Genomic DNA, 24,152 nt, shown 5'->3' with positions numbered 1-24,152 from the left:
TGATTTCAATGCTCTTGAATTTGCTGATGCCATCTTTGTGGGCCAACATATGGTCTATCTTTGAGAATGACTCATGTGAACTTGAGTAAAATATGTATTCCAGCTTCTTGGGATGAATGACTCTGAATGTACTTCTAGTTTATCTATCCTCTCATTTAACTCCCTCATTTTTTTATTGATTTTCTGCCTGAATGATCTGTCAAGTTGAGAAGTGGAGTGTTGAAGTCTCCTATTATGACTGTGTTGTTGTTAATATATTGCTGTAGCTCTTTCAGTAAATGTTTGATGTATTTAGATGACTTCTCATTGGGTGCATAGATGTTAATAATTGTTAAGTCCTCTTGATTGACTAATCCACTGAGCATTTAAGTAGTGTCCATCCCTATCTTTTTAAACTTTATCTTAAAGTCTATTGTGTCAGATATGATATGAGAATAGCTGTTCCTGCTCTTTTTTGTTTGCCATTGGCCATTGGCTTGTATGATATCCTTTCACTTTGAGTCTGTGTTTGCCTTGTTGAGTTAGGTGGGTTTCCTGTAGACAGCATATTGTTGGGTTGTATTTTCTGATTCATCTTCCTACTCTGTGCCTTTTAATAGGTGAATTCAGGCCATTGACATTTATTGATATCAAAGATTGAAGATATTTTAACGCCATTCTTGTAGAATTTTAGAGTGTTCTGATATATGGCATATTTATGGTGGTCTGAATATTTAGAGGATACCTTTCAGAACTTCTTTTAAGCAGGCTTGTTGATAGTTATTTTTTCAACTGTGCTTATCTGAGAAGGTTTTTATGCCTCCACCTAGTCTGAATGACAGTCTAGCTGGATACAATAGTCTTGGTTGAAAGCCTTTCTCATTGAGCCCTCAGTAGATATCTTGCCATTCTCTTCTAGCCTGTAGTGTTTGTGTGGAGAAGTCTGCTACTAATCTGATGGGCTTTCCTCTATAGATGACTCTTTGTTTTTCTCTTGCAGCCTTCAGGATCCTTTCTTTATCCTTATTCCTTTTCATGTGTATTGGTGTCTTTAAGTCTGGGTTAATTCTCTTTGAGACCCTCTGTGCTTCTTGAACGAACTTTTATTTCTTTGATGTTGTCTAGACTAGAAAAGTTCTCAGCTATTATGTCCTAAAGAATGCTTTCTTCCCCTCCCTCTCTTTCTTCCTCTGTTAAACAAATAATGTGTATATTATTTCTTTTGAAGTCATCCCATAGGTCTCTGTTGTTATTTTCAGTATCTCTTAATCTCTTTTTGAGATCTCTTACTTCTTTTTTAGTTGTCTCTAATTCATCCTCGATCTTGCTAATTCTGCCTTCAGCCTCAGTGATTCTATTCTCTATCCCGTCTACTGTTTTCTGGAGTTCATATATTTTGTTAGCCTGTTCTGATACTATTTTAGCTTGTTCAGCTAGTTGTGTTCTTAGCTCAGCTATTTCAGCTTTCAGCTCTCTAATAACCTTGAGATAATTAGTGTTTTCTTCCAGAATCTCATTGGTTGTTTCTGCATTTCTGATGACAATTCTTTCAAACTCTTTACTCACTCCTGTGATTATTTCTTTAACTAGTGTTTGGATGTTGATCTCATTATTTTATGCTTCATCCTTCGGGGGCTTTTAGCTGGACTCTTGTCCTGGTTCATTTCTCCAATATTTCTTCTTGTTGGTTTAACCATTTTATATAGTATGTTAAGAGGTCCCTCTCTCAGCACTTTTCAGATTACTGATCACTCTTGGTTGAATTGACTAGTGTCTAAGTAAGGTAATTAAAGGGTTCACAGTTGTGGAAATCAACAGTTGTTTCAATATTATTTTAATCCTTGAGTTGGAGTACAGTGGCTTAAAAGCCTCTTTAGTTCTTTTTCTTCCCTGTAGGCTATGGGAGCCTGAGGACTTTTAAACTATAAGTAAGCTTCTTAGCTTAATCACTGACTCTGGTGATTTGGTGAGTTCCTGAAGTCGTTCTTGTCCTGTCTTGTTGCAGTCCCAGGTTAGTCTGAAGTTCAGCATTTTTGCTCTAGATTCCCAAATGTTCCCTATGAATGCCACTACCTCACTAGAGAAATTCATAAAGTTGTTTTTCGCTTGAGTAAGTGGTGGTATATATACACAATGGAATACTACTCAGCTATTAAAATTGGTGAATTCACCTTCTTCACCTCATCTTGTATGGAGTTTGGACAAATCATGTTAAGTGAGATCAGCCAGAAAAAAAAGGAAGTATATGGGATGATTTCATTCATAGACAGATATTGAAAAATAAGAACAGAAGGGAAAACACAAAGCAGAACTTGGCTGGCAGTTGGTGTTAATGCACCAAAGTAAAAGACTCTGAGGTGGAGGGTGGGAGCTTCAGATTTTGGAAGACAGAGGAGGACCTATTGGGATTTGAACTGTTATGTAGAGAGCTGAGAAATGTTAAACAAGTACAAACTATTTTATTTTATTTTATAGTTAACTGTAAACCACTAATTCCCTAATAAAGAAATTTAAAAAGAAAAGAGAAAAAGAAAAGAAAAAGAAAGTTGTTTTCATTTGAAATGTTCAGAAAAAGTAGGACTTCACTTGAAACCTGAAGAATGGGTTAGGTGTGCAGAAGAGAGATTATTTCCAGACTAGAGAAACAACAGGCACGCACACACACACACACACACACACACACACACACACACACACACACACTTGGAGACTGAAATGTAAAAGTATTTAGAAGACAGAAGAAATATTTGAATGTAGGGTTCATGCCCCTGACAAGAGCAGAGGAAGAAGGCATAAAGAGATGGAAACCAGAAGACAGAAGACTACAAGATTTGGGAATTGGCAACTCTAGGCATAAGGTATGCATTTTCAGAAGATAAATCATTCCAGTTTTTTTAAATTAAGTTTTCATTGTCAAATTCAATATTTGCAATGGGAAATAAGTTTTAAAAATGAGAGATGGATGCAATCCAATAAATACTTGGATAAACTCAACACTACTGTTCCCTGTTAACTACACCTTCTGCCACTCTGCACCTGCTTATCAACTGTTGGTGGAGACTCTGAAGATGTGACCTTATGCCTCCCTGACAAGGACCCAGGTGTTTTTCCAGAACACTTGAGAACATACAAGGATGAGAAGAGCATTAGCTATGAGCATGGATGTCTTTTAAGCTAGGAACATCAGATGCACTATTCATATCTATATAGAGTATCAAGGGCTAAGTAAAGTTGCCTAGATTAATCTGGTTAACCATTGTGAGAGGGAAATACTTTGTTACTAAGAGTCACCTATAGAAACAGTCATTGATTTCTAAGTAATTTAAGGATTTTTTTTTTAAATTTCATGAGAGAGAAGTGTCAAGAACACTGCTTTGCTATATGTAGTGATGGGGACTGAATCCACTATCTTATGAGTGGGAAGCACTCTACCCACTGGGTCACCTCCTCAGCTGCAGAAGCAATTTCTTGAAACAGAAACAGTTGGGTACTGTTTAAATTAAACACAAAAGACACAAGTGTAACTTGTATAAACACTTTAAAAATATCAGCTTAGGGAGTCGGGCTGTAGCGCAGCGGGTTAAGCGCAGGTGGCGCAAAGCACAAGGACTGGCATAAGGATCCCGGTTCAAACCCTGGCTCCCCACCTGCAGGGGAGTCGCTTCACAGGCGGTGAAGCAGGTCTGCAGGTGTCTCTCTTTCTCTCCTCCTCTCTGTCTTCCCCTCCTCTCTCCATTTCTCTCTGTCCTATCCAACAATGACAACTACAACAATAAAACAACAAGGGCAACAAAAGGGAATAAATAAAATAAAATATTTTTTTAAAAATCAGCTTAATACTATGAATATTAAGTAAAAAGAGAAAGATGACAAAAATTGAAAAAAAAAAAGAGACTAGGAAAGAGGGGATGATAAAGAGAAGAAAAGAAGGCATGATAGGAAGATCATTTATTGAAGGACATCAGCCTTTCATACAAAATATTTTTGAAGATTTATTTATTATATTAATGTGAGAGAGAGAGAGAAAAAAAAAGAGGAGAGAACAAGAGCATCACTCAGGCAATTGTGATGCCAGGGCTTGAATCTAGGACCTCATGCTTGAGAATCCAGTACACTATGTAGCTTTTTAAAATCTATTCTTTAAGAATTACCAAATTCAGAGTATGGCACCAAAGTAAAAATCTCTGGGTGGGGGGAGGGAGTGTGAGGGTAGATGTTAAGCTTCACTGGGGTGGGGAAGGGCACAGACCTTTGGTGGTGGGAATGGTGTTAACATACACTCCTATTAAGATATATCTCAGAAATCATTATTTAATTAATATGAGAGGGGGAAAATGGATTGAATCTCTCAAACATTTTGATGCATAGACCATAGCTCTGAGTATATATTCCTTCAATCCAAGCACTTAAGGCTTCAAATTGATAATCAGATTGAATTTTAACAGTGGGCTCAAATTGTTAATACATCTCTAATAATGACTTGTTCTTTGAAATATTAAATCACCTATAAGCTTAGACCAGGGAGAACAGAAGCAACTGGTGGCATCACTTAATAAGATACAGCTATATGTAAATAGCATTAAAGGACATAAATTATGGTGAGGTCTTGTATGATACAGCAAATCTTAACAATGGGTTTTCAAAGATAACTCAATTGCCAATTTGGTTATAGTAATAACTATCTATTGCCTTCTTAAACCCTAAGACAGTAGAAGCCTTCCCCATTCTCTACATAACCCATATTTCTCCTAGTCCTGAAAACTCTGAGGTGGGGCTTGCTTTCCTGCATGCTTCTCTCAATTCATACCAATTGATACTACATCTACTGATCCCAGTGCAACCAGTGCCACCTTGGCATGTTTCACTTCGGACTATGTCCAGAGACAGCAGGCATGGAATGTCAACCCTCCAGCTTCATTACTCGTAGGTGCGTAGGTGAGACGTTTCCTGGCTCATAGGACTCCTTAATTCCACTTCAGGTGGTGCACTTCCTAACAAAGACTCAAAACCTAGATATAGACCAGGACCCATGATCTAAGGCATATGTACACACGTATCTATAAATTAGGGGAGAATAGATACCTTAAAGCAAAAGTGCACAATAGTTTGCAGTGAGTCAATAAATGCAGCAAGCCAAGTGGAAAAACCTAAAAGACACCATAAAGTACCTAATGAAATAGTTTCTCCTTAGACCTAGATACCCTCCCCATCTTCCTATTCCTCTTCCCTCAATCACTCCAAAGCTAACCTTGTCAGACAAAGAAAGGACTACAAAAGCTGGATAAGGGCAAAAGACTGGCTACTTTAATGACGACTCTTTGACCACTAGAAGGCCACCCCATCAGCCCCCAGAGCCCTAGTCAGGGAGTCCTGGGATTCTCACACAGACAGTGATGGGCCTAGACCTCTAACAGACCCCTCTCTCCACTGTCCCTGGTCATCTCCATCAGGAACAACATAATGGACTCCTATAGGACCTTGCCCTCAATGTGGATCAACAATGATAGGGACTGTTCCATTCTCTGAAGGGAGGTTGGGCAACATATTCTATCACTTGAGGAATCTGGGTCCTACAATTAGTGCAGCCTAGAATGTTCCTAGCTGTGACCACGGAATGCAAGCTCAGACCTACAGGGATACAGAGGTTACATAGACTCCTATGCTGGATATGGGCCTCAGATCAAATTGATGGCATTTACAAGTTAATGATATTTATATACTTTCCCCATATTTGGGATCTACTCTCTTCCCTGATCCAGCTTTCTAGTTCTTTTTCCAATTATGAAACCATCTCTCCATACAATACCTTGGGTCCACCTGCATGTTAGCTGTCAGGCTCAGGAAAAAACTAGTAAAGTCATGGGCCTCTTAGAATATACCTAAAATAGACCTACTAGCTTTTTCCAAAATGGAGACCCCCTAATCGTCATCTGTAATATTCTTGCCTTTAGGTTTATAATCAGTCAACAATTTATTCTGCTTTATATCTTAACTCTTTTTTAGCCACTAGGTTCCAGATGCTACCATGATGCCAACTTGACTTCCCTGGGCAGATGACCCCACTAATGTGTCCCCACCTCCCCAAACCCCTGCCCCACTAGGGAAAGAAAGAGACAGGCTGGGAGTATGGATAGACCTGCCAATGCCCATGTTCAGTGGAGAAGCAATTACAGAAGCCAGACCTTCCACCTTCTGCATCCTATAATGATCCTGGGTCCATACTCCCAGAGGGATAAAGAATAGGGAAGCTATCAAGGGAAGGGATGGGATATGGAGTTCTGGTGGTGGGAACTGTGTGGAATTGTACCCCTCTTATCCTATGTTCTTGTCAATATGTCTATTTTATAAATAAAAATAAAAGGAATAACCAAATTTCACATGGGGCCTGCACTACGAATCTACTGCTCCTGGAGGCTATTTTTTCCCTTTTGTTGCCCTTGTTGTTTATCATTGTTGTTATTATTGTTGTTGTTATTGCTGCCGTTGTTGAATAGGACAGAAAGAAATCGAAAGAGGAGGGAAAGACAGAGAGGGGGACAGAAAGACAGACCCCTGAAGACCTGCTTCACTGCTTGTAAAGCCACCCCCCCTCCCCCCACCTACAGATGGGGAGCTGGAATCAGGATCCTTGTGCTGTGCGGGTCCTTGCACTTCAAGCCATGTAAGCTTAACCTGCGCTACCGCCCAGCTCCCGAAGTATTTCTTTAAAACCTCTTTCATGTGGTTTCAAAATGCATTCCCCCCATTTTAAAACGCCTGCTACACTCCAGGCATGGTGCTAGGCACTGAAGGATAAATCAGACACGGTCTCCATCCTCAGAGCTTAGAATCCATTCATAGGGTAATATCAATACAACTATATGGCTGTATAGCTGACTGAAAACAGCTGACTGTTTCTTTTCAATTTCAAAAGAAACAATATTTTCTAGTACCCTCCCTCTCTCCCCTCTGAATTCTATGAGTTTTACACTTTGCTTCAATGTCTTCAATTAAAATGAATCCTTTGAAGAAGTGCAGACTACCTCTCCGTAGTCCCCAAATCTTAGCCTTCTCCTTTAAAACGGAAGACTGAGTGTTTGAGCTGGCTCCAGCAGTACCCCAGTCAGTGCAAACTGAATAGAAGCAATCCTTTGCAATTTTTTCCTTAATTGCCACCTGCTGATCACCAGGGCTCAATGCCAGCACTGTGAATCCACTGTTCCCGGTGGCCATTTTTTTTCCTTTTTTTTTTTTCTTTCTATTTTATTGGATAAGAGAGAGAAACACAGAGAGGAGGGGGAGAAAGAAAGATGCACAACACACAGAGCTGCTCCCCTGCTGGTGAAGCATGCCCCCTGCTTGAACTATGTGCATTTAACTAAGTGCACTGCTACTTCTTCCCCCTTTACAATGTTTAAATTTCAAACTGAGCTACCTAATCAAGATGAAATTCCCTTTTGCTTTTCACTCAAATAATAAAGAATCCACTTAAGACTATTTCTCGATTAACTCCTAAATATTGATGCAGATTTTGCAGATCTCTCTAGAGATAACTGGTGACTGCCCCATCTTATAGGAGGTTGCTAGAGAAGGGAGTCAAACTGAAGGTTCTGTAGGGGTTCAGCCACACAGTCAATAGTAACAGGGAATGTGAAAGAGAAAACAAAAATAAAAACAAAGGCAACTATCCACTTAGTCCAGATGGAGAAAAACAGCCCAGCTAATTGATTATAGCTCTCAGCACAGCTGATTACAGTATCTGCCTGTGAAAACACAGGGCCAAAAATAAATAATAAAGCACACTCACACAAAACCTCAAGGTCCTGTTTGGCTGCATTTCCTTGGTTCTTTAGTGAAATACCCTCCAAATAGATGATTCAACCTGATCCAGCCTTTCTCTGCTCACAAAGGGAATCAGTTGTAGGGGTGGGAGGCCTGGACAGGCTGCTGAGTTAGCTGATAGCAGACTCACTGACTGCAGTTCCCAGTGCTCTGGAATTCTATTAGGACACACTGCTGAGTATAAATGCAGAGCTTTGGGGAGAGATATTTTATATTCCCAGATGACAGTTCTAAGATTACTGATCCACAGCCCAAGGAACCATCTGCATCCAGGCGTTTTAGTATTAAAGATGGTTTGTTTGTTCAAGGACCTGGTACAGTAGACATCTAAGTAGGAAGTTTAGGAGTCAAGCCCTGGGCTCCTACATGGGAGTGCCTGAATGGGAAAAGCTTGACAAATGGTGGAGGGGTGCTTAGGTGCTTTTCCTTCTGTGTGTGTGTGTGTGTGTGTGTGTGTGTGTGTGTGTGTGTCTGTCTGTCTGTCTGTCTGTCTGTCTTTCTCTTACTCTGTATCTGAAATAATAATAAGGGAGAAAGAAGGCTGCTGAGAGTAGCAGAGTCAGTCACACAGGTACTGAGCTCCAGCTGGTGGCAAATAAATAACAGAAAGTTATGTCTTCAGATCAGTCCCTCACGTGACCCACATATACTCAAAGAAAAAATGCAGGTGGGCCCTTGGGAAGTCAGACAGTTGATAGACAGCAAACTGCCCTGCCACCAGCAACATGCTTTGGTAGCATTCTAGCCTCCCCCATTCGAGGACAGGGCATCCCCAGGCTCCCGGATGGATCACTGGGGGTGGAGCAGTAGTCCTATAGCAGCTTGTACAACAGGTTTTCTAAGTCCTCAAAGAGTGTCTGTCACACAGACGAAACTAAACTAAATACAGCAGAACAAAAACAAACAGAAAACACTTAGCACAGGGTCGGGCAAAGCTTTTATTTTCAAATCAAGAAATATTTTCGCATTGTGAAAGCAATACTATTCCTACTAATTCCAGCATAGAAATGGTGTACATGAAGGTTCTGTGGTGTCTTTCACTCTATTATTTATTTATTATATATATTTTTTAACTGCCACCAGGATTATCTCTGGGGCTTGATGCTAGCTCTACGAATCCATGGCTCCCAGGGGCTACTTACTTTTTCTTTCTTTCTTTCTTTCTTTCTTTCTTTCTTTCTTTCTTTCTTTTCAGATAAGATAGAGAGAAATTGAGAGCAGACAGGGAGACAGAGAATAAAAAATAGATAACTTCAGACCTGCTTCACCACTCATGAATTGGACCCCTGCAGGTGGGGATGGGGGCTCAAGCTCAGGTCCTTATTGCTGGTAGTATGTGCCTTTAACATGGTGCACCACCGCCCACGCCCTCAACTCCCCACCCTTCTGACCCTCACTCTGCTTCACTGTTAGGCTCTTTGTATCTGAAAAAAGGTCAGCCTGGAGTGGTGAATCCCAGAAATGACACCCCCCCCCAAAAAAAAAAAAAGTTAAAAAAGAAATACCCTATGCTAGGGTCAGGGAGCTCACTCAGCATAGCACAAGGCATTTGTGTACCTGAGGCTACAGAGACACGAGAGTTTCAAACCCTGGCAACACTAAACAGAAGAAGTTTGGTCTCTTCATTCTCCTTTTGCCTCTCATACAAATATAAGTAAATGTATCTTATAAAATGTATTCCATGCTAGAAGCCAGAAACAATTCTCCATGGATAGAAGGGAGTTCTATATATATATATATATTATTGGATATTATTGGATAGAGACATAAAGAAACTGAGAAGGGAGAGACAGAGAGACACCTGCAGTCCTTTTTCACCACTCGTGAAGTTTTCCCCCTGTAGGTGGGGACCAGGGGTTTTAACCTGAATTTTTGCACACTGTAATGTGGGAGTTCTCATTTTAGCAAAGGGACTTTGATGGTGGAGTGGAGAGTGAAGGGTTAAAAAGTTGAAAAGGCTGATGAAGTAATAGCTACCAATGGATTAGCTAGATGTAAGGCAAAGTTTAGTCTTTCTTCGGATAGTACTGAGGAAATGCTGCTTTGGGGTCAGAAGAATAAGGTTGTCATATGTCCCAACCAGACTGATGTCTCAGCAAATGAAAGTCACATTTACTTCCAGTCAACTGCAGTCAGAGGCAGTTCTGCACTTAGATTCTGGAGCCTGCAGGGGCCAGAGCAGCACTTCTCCACTTTGCCAGCACCTCAGTTGGTAAACACTTTTGTAAGGTAGGTGTCTCAATTCCACTCCAGCTCTACTGAGTTTGAGTTCCTGGAAGGATGATTAGAAGCAAAAGCCACAGCCCAGCTGCAATCAGGCTAACAAGTCATTCTTACATCCCCCCCACCCCCTGACTTTCTCAAAAAGTTTCAAGTGTGTAGGGCGGGGATAAACAGCATAATGGTTATGCAAACAGACTCTCATCCCTAGGCTCCAAATTCCTAGGTTCAACTCCCTGTACTACCATAAACCAGAGCTGAGCAGTGCTCTGGTGAAAAAAAAAAAAAAAGTTTTAAGTGTGTGAACATTAACTTTGGAGCAAGCTAACCGGTTCTGTTTGATTGAAGTGCTATTAGCAGAGGCACCATCAAGGTCCTCCCACTATGTTATTTATTTATTTTTTAAAAAAAGGTTTATTTTATTATTTAAATAACCAGAGAAAGAAGTGTCACTCTAGAGTACCACTCCAGACTTTCAGAACCATGCATCAACCCCAAAGCCTCAGACATTCAGACATGAAAGTCCTGCTACATTCTAACAGCTAAGCTATTTTCCTAGCCACAAGTTAAAAACAAAACCATATGTGTACATGTATGTACACATATGTCTACACAGATATATGTTAGTGAAATAGAGAATCAGAGCATCATTCTGGCACAGTGGTACCAGGAATAAAACTTGGTACCTTCACATTACAAGACTGGGGCTCTACCTGCTAAGTTACTCCCCTGCCTGTTTGTCTTCCTCTTAAAAGCTTTCTAAATGTCTCCTAAGGAAGTATTCCAAAATAATTTAAGGAGAAAGGATATGATGTAGATTCCTAGTCAAGAATAACAACAACAACAAAGACTGACAACCAATTTAGGGGACAAAAGAAAGCATGGGTCTTAGAGTTGGTCTCCACAAACAGACTGGGTAACTTCCATTAAGTCCCACGTGTGTGTTACACTCTACACTCTAATTCTGCACACTGCAGGCAAGACATTCTTACTGAAAAGAGTAGCACTTGCTTTAATGATGCCTAAGTAAAATCATTTTTTAACAAAGATAAAATGGCAAAAGATAAAGACTTTGTGTATACTGAATTTTTTTATTACAAACAAGGGGCAGTTAAGATGGATAATTATAGATAAGGAGATAATTATGATGGTCTACAGAAGATGAAGTGAGGTTCTGAGATACTAGCAAACTTGGTAAAACTCACAGAACTAGGAGGGGCAGTCGGAGCCTTGAACCTTGCCAAGAGGCAAAAGCTGGTGCTAAATACCAGTCTGCAACTCCTGACAAACCTCCAGGATTCCTAAAGGCGCTTTGAAATGCAAACTCCTGGGAAAGTTAAAGCAAGTTTAGGACTATCTTTAAATCCTTTCCCCAGGTCAGCTGCACTTTTTAACAACTAGATTTTAGAACAGTGAAAGAAGAGGATCAGGGAATCTCCTCCAACACGGGATCTCTCTCTCTCTCTCTCCCCTTCTCCCTCTCTCTCCAGGTCTCCATAGAGTCTGGCCACCTTTGGTAAAGCTACCTCTGGTAAAGTCAGCATTCCTGTCCTCCTTTGTTAAGTTAAATGCTGATCTCTCTGAAAGAGAAAACCAAGCACTCTGGGAGTCCCCATAGCATCTAGTGTATAAATCTCTTAATGAGATGAGTGAGTTTCCTTTTGAAGTGGAGACAAACATTCAGGAAGGGAGAATTGGTTAGAAAGGGTCTCCAGCACATGAGAAGTGAGGTTCAGAATTCAATGACTTTGTCAAAGTCAGATTTCAGCAGACATTTGGACACAAGGCAGGAGGGAAAAAAAAAAAAAAAAAAAAAGACAGCTGTGGCAAAGTGATAAGGACACCAAGAATGCAAAATAGAGATCAGGGCAAACACATGGCTTCAGTTGTTTATTCAACGAAAGTTATTGAGCAACAAAATGCAGTTTTGAAATTTGTATAGTCTAATGTGCATGAATTTCCATTAGTATGATTTAACTAAGCCATACCAGTTCGCTAAACCACTACATGTTACCTGTGAGTGAATAAATTATAAACTTGTCCCTAACTTTTTAGTCCACAATTCATTGTGTATAGCAACCATGTGACAAGATTTATATCACAGTTTTGGTTTTGTTTGTTTTTATGAGGGTTATCACTGGGGCTCAGTGCCTTTAAGATTCCATCATTCCTAGTGGCGTTTTTTCTTTTATGGATGCTAGAAGACAGAAAGATGGAGAGAGGAAGGGAGGAAAGGAGAAGGAAGAGGAAGGAGTCAATTACAACACTACTCCAATGCTTGTGAAGGTTGCCCCATTCAGGTGGGGCCTAGGACTTGAAGCTAGGTCCTCACACAGGGTAAAGTGTGTGCCCTACAAGGTGTGTCACTGCCAGGCCCTTATTTAAGAAAATAAGAGAGGGAGAGAGAACCAGAATAGCACATTGGATCCCTGGGGTAAAATTCAAACCTCATGCTTGAGTATTCAATACTTCAATTACTGCATTAAGTCACTTTTTTCAAAGTCTATCAGGTTGGTTCTCTGCACACCTGTCATTCAGTTCACACAAAGACAGCAAAGCTAGTGACTGTCCTCCAGTGACAAATCCACATGACATGTTATTAAATGGATAATCCAAATTTGTCAACAATGATGAAAGGACAGTATAGAAACAAATGTTACCATGTTGTGAGCATCAAATTGCACAGTGGATTTAGAGATGACAATTTACCAACAGTTAAGTCATACCTGAACGTGATAAGCAAATGCATAAAAACAAAGGTATTAAGAAAAATGTGCTCTTTGACCAAAGGAGAAGGGGAACTTATGCTAGGGAGGGAGGTATCTTTCTCAGTGAAATGAAAGAACAATAACAACAAAAGTCTACTAATTCTATAATAACTTCTTTGGAGAAGAGGTGAGTGTTTTCTAAGAACACAGATACCATCCCCCTTATGCCCATAGGTGGGGCAGGTTTGGAAGTGTTGTGGCATGATTGGGTTGGTCTTTTGTTCATATGCTTCTAAATTCTGCTTCTAAGACCCCTTCTGTTGCATTGCTTGACAAGTTGTAGTCTACTTACATAATCACTGTTTTACCTGGGTCCCGCCCTGCCTGCAGGGTATTGGTTTAATCCCCACTGGTTAGATGGAAGTTTTCTATGTTCTTTTTTTTGCTCCGCCCCCTCTCCTAGTCATTTCCTTTCCCTTACCACTTCCGGTGAAGAGATTCAATTGTTGAACTGCATCCCTGCTCGTCAATAAAGATTGAACTGCATTCCTAGCTCAGCCATGAGTCCCTGGTCACTCTCTCTATCACCCGTGAAACTAGCCCAGCCCGGCAGTCTTTTACACTTTAAACAAGGATTGCCAGTTTCTATTCCCTCCAGAGATTCATTTCAATACTTTGTATACTACTTTTTGGCACTTTTAAATAAGGAAAAGGACTTGGTGAGGCCTATGCTGTCCTCATTAGTTTTATATGTAACAGTTAAACAACAGGGGAAGTGGTATGCTGTGCATGTCTACATGTGTGGTCTGTCCTTGAGTGCTTTTCTCAAGAGTTATTCTAAAAGGAGGGGGGGAAAGAATTAAAATTAAAAGTTTATGTCCTAGGGAAAAAAAAAGTTATTCTAAAGTTCCAGAGTAACTCTGAACTCTGGGGGCTAGAAAGCTGAATCCCAAGATGTGGACAACTACAGAAATGTTCACTCTACCTTCTTTGGAGAAATGTCAGGCAACACAGTCACAGGCCTAAGTAAAGGGAACTGTATGTACATATAAGACAGAAATATGAATGGTATGAAAAGAGTAGGGATGTCTCAGAAGGTACTAGAATGATACTTTAGTTTGTCATAGCACAAGGCTTGCACACCTGAGGCCCCAGGTTCAATCCCCATACTACTGTATCACAGAACTGAGCAGTGCTCTGATCTCTCTCTTGAAAAATAAATGAATTAAGGGGCTGGGCAGTGGTGCACTGGTTGAGAGCACTTGTTACAATGCAGGTGGAAAGCTTTTCAAGTTGTGAAGCAGTGGTGCAGGCCTCTCTCCCTCGGTATCTCCCCCTTCCCTTTTGATTTCTGGCTGTCTCTATCCAATAAATAAATTTAAAAAAAAATTTTTTTTAAAGATAGAGGACTAAAAGCTGCTGATTCAAACTTAGGAATAACTATAACCAATACAGAGAAAAGGTGCTGGCTCTGGGTCATGGTGTATAACTGCTAGGAAAATATAAAACTGTTGGGGAAATATCAAAACACTGTTCAAATCACTCCAGAAAACAATAATTATTAGTGTTTCTAACATTTTACTTAGCAGTATATTAGTGGAATGGGAGTCTGCAAAGCAATGGAGCACAGGACTTGAAACGAGATCCTGTGTTATGTTCTAATCTCCCTCATAAATAAAATCAGTGTATTAAGCAAATATTGTTCTGACAAAGTAATTGAAAGCTCATGGAATGGTAATTTTTCCCACTGATCAGTAAGATGTCTTTGTTCTGATATACTAGCGTAAAAACAAACAAACAAAAAGTCCTAGACATTTGGTATTCTCATAGCAAACAACTTCATTGTAAATGTGTTTAAATAACTGTTCTGTTTTATTTTTAATATTTTCATTGTACCAGTTTTTGGTTTTTGGATAGAGATAGAGTGAAGGGGGAGAGGAGAGAGAGGGAGAGGGAGAGAGGGAGAGAGACAGACATACACAGAGAGAGAGAGAAAAAAAAGAGAGAGAGAGAGAGAGAGAGAAGAGTTGTGTAGACCTGCTTCACCACTCATGAAGCTTTCCCCTTGCAGTTGGGAGCCAAAACCTCAGCTTGAATAGTGACACATGTAATAGTGACACATGTAATCTACTGAGTGTGCCACTGCTTGGACCCTGGTTCATACCAAGCCTAATGGATTTAGAGGAAGTGCGAGAAGTCAGTGTGGGGAAAGGATGTTGAGAGAGAATAGAATAGCTAGGAATGTGCTAGCAGAGTGGAGCTGCAAGTTTAAGGAGAATGCAACTTCCTCTGGCTCAGTCAGTCTACTTCCTCCCCCAATGGGCAGGGAGTGGAGTAGCTGTGCCCTGGGTTTTAAATTGGCTACCGGCAGTTCAGAGATAAAGCCAGATGTATATTAACAGCCACCAAAGTGCACAGATTAAGTTTCTCTCTCTCTGTTTTTAATATTTTATTTTATTCCATTTTTTATTTATTTTGGGTAGAAACAGAGAGAAATTGAGAAGGGGTTACAGAGAGAAATAGGGAGACACTTTTAGCTCTGCTCCACTGCTTATGAAGCTTCCCTCCTGCAAATGGGGACTAAGGGCTTGAACCAGGACCCCTGTGCATTATAGGATGTGCACTCTATCAGATGTACCACCACCTGGTATCTAATGTTCCTTTTCAAAAATAACAGAGAAGCTAGAAATGTTAATAGCAAGTGCCATTCTTGGGCAACTTGCATGAATAAAGTTTCATTCTCTGATTTATTTATTTATTTATTTATTTTATTGTGAAATAGAGAGTGTGTTTAAAGCAGAACACTACCATCTATGGGTCTCTACTCCATTTATCTTTGTTGCTCTGGTGTGGTGCAAGGAATAGAATTCAGTGCGTCATGCATGCAAGATAGGTTCTCTATTTCTGAATTTCCCTGACACTAAAGGTTCTTAAAATCAGCACAAAATTGCACCAAAGTAAAAGACTCTTGGGGGGGGGGGGGGGAGAGAGAATACAGGTCCAAGAAGGATGACAGAGGACCTAGTAGGGGTTGTATTGTTATGGAAAACTGAGAAATGTTATGCATGTATAAACTATTATACTATTGTATTTACTGTTGAATGTAAAACATTAATTCCCCAATAAATAAATTTTAAAATATCAGCACAAAGTGTTTAGATGCAAATTTCTGTGTCCCCCAAATCTTAGGCATACAGAGAAGTGTCTGAAGCTGTTGAAAACTGTATGTTCTCAAAGAAATCAAGTGCGATGACATCTATGAAATGGTACATCTGGATTTCTGAGCTTCCTATGACTTTCAAACCCAAAATATACATTCAGTGGTTTCCCCACCCAAAACATGCTTTATTTATGGTCCCTGCCACAAGGAAGATGGGGATTGTGTGAGATGCATATGCATAAACTACAAAAACAGCTGTTAGAAGCTCCTTAGGATTCATCTAGCTCAACTTTTGCACAGAAAAAAAAAAAAAATAGTACTTAGTCTAGAGAATCTAGCTATCTAGCTCCACAGTCAACTTCTTGCTTCATAACAGCAGCCAGCCTTAAGGATTTACTATATGCTAGCACAACATTAATGATGTGTTGACCTGTGAGCCATTACCTCTTTCAATCCCAGCAGATCCATGAAATATCTACTACCAATACTGTTTTCCATATGTGGAAACAGACTTCCCCATTTGACTAAACACAGCTCATTGTGAGGATGGAATTTGACATCAGGCAAAATGATCTAGCTCACATTCTTAATTACAAAGATGGTCAATAAACTGACTTTTCTGGATATTTAACAGCTACTTACTACCACCTACAGGGCCTCAGAGTTCAGCTTTACTTTTTAAAATGTATTTTACTAGCATATTTATCTTCTATGTGAATATATAAACATGTAACACTTTACATTTAGTAAATGTACAGAACTATTTACTGGCATTCACAACTACTTATTTCTAGCAATGTTACTGAGTTACTATAATTCCCATTTTACAGATGACGGCACAAGGTTCAATGGTTTCCCAAGGTTGAACTGCTTATAAGAGGTAACAGCAAAATTCAGTGTTTATATAAATCCTGGTTCTTGCAGCCATAGATGCCAATCTCCCAGAATTAGAGCTATTCTCACTCAGTCCACAGCTCTAGGTATTCGCACAGCACTTGAATACATCAATTATCTGATCTGAACTTTTGATGTTCTAGAAACCCAACTAAGTCAGCAGGGAGACTTTCACTGAGTCTCCCACTCTCTGACATACAGTATAAAGATAAAGACCAGCAGTATATAGATATCAGAAGCAGAGAGGGGTTAAGGAAGCTCTTGACCTACTGTTTGGGGGCTGGCTGCTCTGAGACATCTTCTGTACCACCACCACCACAACCCCCATCTCCAAATATAGCAACAGACACACAAACAGAGCACTGAGGAAAGGCAGACACTGCTGTGCTGGGAAGCGATGGGTAGGGGAATTCCTGCTCTTCTTACAGTTCACCAGCCCCCACCCCCACCCTCTCCAGTATGTCCAGAAAAATGGGGCTCAGAAAAGTGGCAGGATTCTCACCACAGCTCCTCAGTGGATTTCCGAAAGTTTTCCTCATAGCAGACTGTTGCTTCCCCCAATCCTGCTCCACTCCCCAGCTCCTGGCAGAGCGGCCCGATACCGACACCGCCCTCTACTACACTACAAACTCCTGACACTCTTGAGTGGTAGCCAAGCCTCTTAGGTGTGAGCAGGTGAAGTCACCTTCCCAAGCTAGTGGCAGAGCTAGTTTGAGGCGCTTTGCAACACACAAGGACACACTTTAAGTGGCAGGATTACTTTTTCCATTCCACCCTTTTAAAGACAATGCCAAGTCACTTTCCAAATGTTTTACTCACCTCTTTTCTTTTTCTCTTCTCAGCTAAAAAAGACCTCCTTCCCACTGGGAGGGTGAAGGAGGTGGAGGTCTGTCTAGGAGTCTGCTGAAGGGAGCCTGCAAGTCCACCAGCCTCCACCCAGCCCCACCCCCAGCTAGCCTCCGGGTATTGAGATTCCTGCACTCTGGTGCCTGGTATCTTTTAAAATGCAGAAAAGAGAAAACACAGTCATGCACAGTGTTAATTCTTCATATGGCTGGATGGGATTTGCTGACTTCCTTGAGCCAGGAAATGCCTACTTAAATTGGCCTATATGCAAGAAGAGTTATCAGAGAGGAAGGGATGGTTCTGGAAGGCAGACCTTCAGATTTCTGTGTCACCCCCTCCCTTTTTCTTTTTTTTTTTTTTAATTTTTTTTTTTTTTTTATGTTTCAGGACCGTGTTTTAAGTTTTTCTTGATATTTCAAGGGGAAAAGTTAAAATCTAGAAGTTGGATGTCTTTATTGTTCTCTAAAATTACTTAGCAAACATGCATGAGAATACTTTGCTTTGGGGCAGGGAGATAGCATAATGGGTATGCAAACAGTTCCATGCCTGAGGCTCCAAAGTCTAAGTAAAATCCTAGGCACATTCATAAACTGAAGCTAAAGGAGCTCTGATTAAAAAATAATAATAATAAAAGAATAGAAAAGAGTAAAAAGAACTCTTAGGGTTTTTTTTTTAATTTATTTATTTTCCCTTTTGTTGCCCTTGCTGTTTTTTTATTGTGGTTGTAGTTATTATTATTGTTGTTACTGATGTCATCGTTGTTGGATATGACAGAGAAATGGAGAGAGCAGGGGAAGATAGAGAGAGGGAGAGAGAAAAAATAGACACCTGCAGACCTGCTTCACCACTTGTGAAGCAACTCCCCTGCATATGGGGAGCTGGGGGCTGGAACTGGGATCCTTACTCAGGTCCTTGTGCTTCGTGCCCCACTCCCAGAACTCTTACTTTTCCTTTATGCTGCAACTTGCTTTAAATTTGATCTGTACAATAGATGCATTTGAAAGTACTCCTATTCATAGACTGATCAATCAGCTAATCAATGGAACACAGATATATGTTTATTTTGAATTTTTTATTATTAGCGATATTTAACAGGGGTTTGCAAAATGAAAAGATTTCAGGGTTATAGTTTCATAGGCATTCATAGTGTATATATGTTACCACACCCTCCACCAAAGTCCTGTGCTGACCCCATCCCCATAGTTTGATTACTTTTCTGGGGGGTGGGGAGTGTATCTATCATTTGTTTTAGTTGTCTACATTCCATCCAGTAGTTTTTGTTTACCTCTACTTCACTTGGCATAATCACCTCCAGTTCCACCCATTTTGTCCAATGATAGTCTATTGAATGCATATCCCATAACTTCTTCCTGAATAGCAAAGCTATTCTACTCCAACTAGTACAGCTATGAATATAGGGGTATATGTAATCTTTCAAACCAGTGTCATTTGGATATATGTTTAGGGATAGTATTCATGGATCCTAAAATCTTTCTATTTTGTTTAAGTACTCTCCATACTGTTTCCCACAGGGCTGAACCAGTCTGCCTTTCCAGCAACAGTGTGCCTGAGTTCCAAATGTCCCCACCCCCCATCCTCCCCAACATTTGCCTCTTCCTGGTTTGTTGATGTAGGCCAGTCTCACAAGTGTGAGAGTGGTATTGCATTTCTTTAATGATAAGTGATATGGATTTTTTTTGAGACATTTTCTGATGTTTGGCTCACTTTTTTTTTTTAAACTGGCTTGCTTACTATGTTGTCTGACCTCTCATAAATTTGCTATCGCCAATCCTTTGTTAGATTTACGGTGTGCAAATTTCTTCTCTTAATTAATCTTGTGGAAATTTCTTTCAATGTGTAGAAGCTTTTTAGTTTCATGCATATTTGTTTAATCTCTCTTTTCCATGGGGCTGAGTCTCAGAATATATCTTTGATGCTAAAGTCCTGAGATGTTTCATCTATTTTTTTTTTTTTTTTTTTGTATTTTATAGGTTCAGGTCTAATAGCTAGGTTTTTAATCCATGGTGTATGTTATAAAATGATGGTCTAGTTTCAAGGACTTAAATCTGCTCAGTCATTTGGAGCTATAAAAACATTTTTGGGGGGTTCAGGCTGTAGCCCAGCAGGTTAAGTGCACATGGCGCCAAGTGCAAGGACGGACTAAGGATCCCAGTTTGAGACCCCTGCTCCCCACTTGCAGGGCAGTAGATTCACAGTCCAGTCGTTTCTCCCCCTCTCTGTCTTCTTCTCCTCTGTCTATTTCTCTCTGTCCTATCCAACAATGACGATATCAATAACAACAACAATAAAACAACAAAGGCAACAAAAGGGGGAAAAAAGCAAATTAAAAATATTTTCTTTTTTTTTCTATTTTTGTTTTTTTATGTGTGAGACTATAAGTTAATTGAAGTGTATATTCACACCATTCCCATTTTTTTGAAAAAAAAAAAAAAATCAAAGTGGTTTTTAGGGATAACATAGGACCATCACTGATATTAACAAAATGATTGCCTTGATGGGTTTGAAAGCTATGGGGGTCTCAGAGGATTTAGGTGGATCATACAATTAGATAAACAAGGTCTGTTGGGGCCCAGTGATGGCACACCTGGATGAGCACACATGTTACAATGTGCTAGGATCTGGGTTTGAGCCCCAGGTCCCCACCTGCAGGGGGAAAGCTCTGTGAGTGGTGAAGCAGTGCTGCAGGTGTCTCTTTGTCTCTCTTCCTCTCTTATCACCCCATTTCCCTCTCGATTTCTGGCTCTCTCTCTCTCTGATAAATAAACAGGTTAAACAAACAAACCAACCAAACAAGATCTTTTTAAAACCTGCAGGTGTGGGCATACATTTTTCTATATGGCTTCCTCTCCTTTACCCACACAAAAATATTATTTAGAACCTTCCTAAGAGGAATTTTGTTTTATAATTTGATTTATTTATTTTGGATATAAACAGAGAAAAATGGAGAGGGAAGGGGAAGTAGAGAAGAAGAGAGAGAGACAGATGGCTGCAACACTGCTTCACCACTCACAAAGCTTTTCCCCTTATGCACTGTGATATGTGTGTTCAACTACGTATGCCACCACCTGGCCCAAGAAATTTTCTTTAAAAGCAAAATTTGCTCACTCATTGAACAGTTACTTTACTGAACCTGCCGAGCATGTTTCCAGATGGCAAGAGAACCTACTGAAATTCTAGAGGCAGAAGCTTAAAAATCCAGGGAGACAGAGATATAATCAATAACCAGCCCCCACCAAACACACACACACACAGTGACGGGGACAATATAATCATATGCCATGCTAAGCTCAGTTGTCAGATAACCAGTTCCAGTATTGAAGAACATCAACCACTATGGCAAGGCAGTGCAGTTATTGCAGAAGCCCTTGAGATGAGACTTATAGAGGGAAATCTGTTAGATTTCCCTTGATAGAACAAGATACATTTGATCCATGAGTGACACACATATTGTTATCTGGGAGTGACATTGCTTTCTGCTTCTGCCAGCTGTCTCATGCTCTGCAGAATTTCCCAGGTTTCTTTGTAGCTTTTCCAGAGCTACTAGTCTATTCAAAAGTCTTTGAAATTCTAGTATTTTCCAGGTAAAATAGAAAGAGGGACATGAGATACAAGATGATAAAAACTGTAACTGAATTTAAAAGTTAAGACTAGACAGAGTGAATATTAGTTCTAGCTCTTGCGTTGGCCAATCCACCTGGATTTTAGTCAGAACTCTTAAATTTATTTTCTCATCTGTATAACGATATTGAGTGAGATCAAACAAGAAGAAGACACAAAGCATGTAAACCACTAATGACAAAGTCCTACATAGTTGACTATGAATAGAATAAAGTTGTTTGTCTGTTTTTTGTTCTTCCCTTCTTCTACTTAATTGATTATTTTTACTGCCACCAGGATTATTGCTGAGGCATGGTGCCAGCACTACAAATCCATTATTCCTGGTGGCTATTTTTCCTTTAAAAAAATTTTTTTTCCTTTCCATTTTATTTGATAGGACAGAGAGAAATTGAAAAGAAAGGGAGAGACAGAGAGGGGGACAGTCATGAAGCGTGCCCCCTGCAGGTGTGGAGAAGAATGCGAACCCAGGTTTTTGTGTATAATAATGAGTACATTCAACTGAATGACCACCACCTGCCTTCTGTTTATTCCTTCTACAGGAAATTGTGACGATGTGGTTGAGCTTGGCAGGGGTTGGCCTGAGGAGTGCATCTATCCTGTCAGTCTCTCTCTCTACTGAGAGGTTGAGCAAGGAGGGACAGGAGTAACCCCAAAGGTATGCCTTGTCTTATCAAACTCCCTGCCTCACAAAGTACCCTGCATTCCTGATATTATGACCATTAGATAAAATGAAAGGGGGAGATGTCAGAAAATTGAGAGGAGCCTCACAAAGCGCACCCTGCATTCCTGATACTATGGCCTATCTACATAATCACTGTTTTGCCTGAAAGATCCCTGCCCATTCCATTCCTTTGATCTATCTTCTTTCTACCCTCGAGACCCTCCCTGCCTACAGGGTAATATTAATCCTACCAGTTAAAACCCTCACAACAGTTGCTAAGGAAGTTTCTACCTTCCCAGCCCATTTTGCCTTTCTCTGCCCCTTTCCTAGTGATTTCCATTTCCAACATACCAATTCCGGGTCTGCCGTTTAAAAAGCCTGGGCTCTCTGGTCAATACATACATTGCATTGTCTCACCACCATATGTCTGTTCCTGAGTCATCTCCCTCGCATCACTAAGTGAGTAGCAGGCCAGGCTGACTCCAGTAGAGTTCTCTCCAACCCAGAGAGTACGCACCCAGGAGGAGGTACCCCCACACTAGCCCGGCATTTTACCAGGCCAGCCATCTGGCCAGTACTAACAAACAGGAAAACAGTTGGGGAAATAGCCCAGCTGGAAGACCATCAATCTTCCATGTATGAGCTTCCCAGTTTAATTCCCAGTGTTGTCATATGCTGGAACAGTGGTGCTCTGGTTTACTCCTCCCTCTTTCTCTCTGCCTCATGTGAAGATCTCTTATATCTATCAAATACATTTAAAAAATAAGAATGTAAAAACATAATTCTCTTTACAACTGTGATTTTTTTTTTTGAAGTCAGATTAATTGCCAGTGAGTTAGTTACTAACTCACTGAAATAAGAAAATGATCACCATAGAATTGAAGTCCAAGTAACATTTGAGACCCATCCATTTTATAGATGAAAAGACATGAGGTTCTGGGAGATGCATTGACTGATCAATATTAGCAAAGGCATTTGAACAGTAACTCAGGTCTCCAGATTCTCTCTTTTAGCCATCAAACCACACACAGACTCGACTTATGCCTCACCCTCTCCCCAACTCAGAAAACAGAACCTAGTCCAGTGTAGGGACTTCATGAATGTGCCCAGACTCTTGTTTTACTTGCTATTTGGTTAACAAAACAAAAATATAGGCTTGCTAAGTCAAAAACGTTAACACACTGGCACTCAACTAAGCAGTTTTATTTTTATTAAAAAATAATTTTATTTTATCTTAATGAGAGAGGTACAAAAAGAGCAGAGTAGCAGTTATTTTTATAACCTCCATCTATGCCTCTGTGAAATCTCAATTTTCACACCAGAGGTAATGTAGTGTATTTGTCAAGAATAAAGACAATATGCAAGAGCCTGGGTTTAAGTCTCAGGCTCCCATCTGTAAGGGAGAAGTTATATGAGCAGTGGAGCAACACTGCAGATGTCTCTCCTTTTTTCTATTTCTCTCTTCCTCTATCTCTTTCCCTCTCTCCAGTTTTCACTCTCTATTTTAAAAATGACCACTGAGACCCAGCAATAACCCTGGCGGCAAAATCAACAAACAAACAAAAAACCAGACTTGAACACACAATGCCTGAGCATATAACCCTAGTTAGAATACTTAAGATTTATAGTCTCTGTGTCTTCAAAGGGGAAAAGGATACTACAGAACCAATTATTATTATATTATCATTATTATCACCATTATCCCTAAAATTCAGCATAGTCATACTTCAGCCAAGTTAGAACTTCGTGTACCTATTCTGAAAGTCATGGAAGTGTTTAGAAGAGACAACACTTTTTCAGCTTCTTTCCTTGACAAAAATGCCTATTTATTTGCTTGACTGGCATTTGGCTTTATACATTCCAGTGGTTCTCTTAAAGGTCCTTTTTTTCTCTTCATACAGCATGAGTTGATATCCAAGCAACAAAAATCAACTGTAGTGTATATTTGTAGTTCTGTTTTTATTACATCTGTCTTTGAAAATATGGTTGCTTTCTCAAGGTTTGTTTCTTCTCCAGGCAGTTAAACTAAAACATTGCGCTATCGAACAGGCCATGGCCCGTGCGCCGCTATGTTCCATCGCTGGGGAGCCAGAGACGACCCGAACTGCCCCTGCGGCCACAGACAGACTATGACCCACATAGTCAACGACTGCCACCCCTCCAGATTCAAAGGAGGTCTCGAAACTTTACATCAGGCTCAACCTGATGCTGTTGACTGGCTAAG

The 24,152-nt window shown here is 40.2% G+C and overlaps 1 protein-coding gene across 14 annotated transcripts in view; it reads right to left on the bottom strand.

Annotated features, from left to right (window-relative positions):
* Positions 1 to 24,152, bottom strand: part of DLG2 (discs large MAGUK scaffold protein 2) — a 1,912,587-nt gene that overhangs the window by 235,978 nt on the left and 1,652,457 nt on the right. The window contains exon 1 of one of the 14 annotated variants that reach the window (XM_060176804.1): positions 17,602 to 17,622. The exons of 12 other annotated variants lie outside the window; for them this stretch is intronic. Coding sequence is in view for 1 of the 2 variants with exons in the window: in XM_060176802.1 (XP_060032785.1) it covers positions 17,285 to 17,321 (37 nt within the window). In the remaining variant the exon portion in view is untranslated. Of the gene's footprint in view, positions 1 to 17,284; positions 17,382 to 17,601; positions 17,623 to 24,152 lie in introns of those variants that run through there. One more of the 14 variants, XM_060176802.1, reaches the window with a different exon arrangement.

The sequence above is a fragment of the Erinaceus europaeus genome, chromosome 17 (genome assembly GCF_950295315.1).
Source record: "Erinaceus europaeus chromosome 17, mEriEur2.1, whole genome shotgun sequence".
NCBI classification, from domain to species: domain Eukaryota; kingdom Metazoa; phylum Chordata; class Mammalia; order Eulipotyphla; family Erinaceidae; genus Erinaceus; species Erinaceus europaeus.
This window is presented reverse-complemented; position numbering and strand designations above follow the sequence as displayed.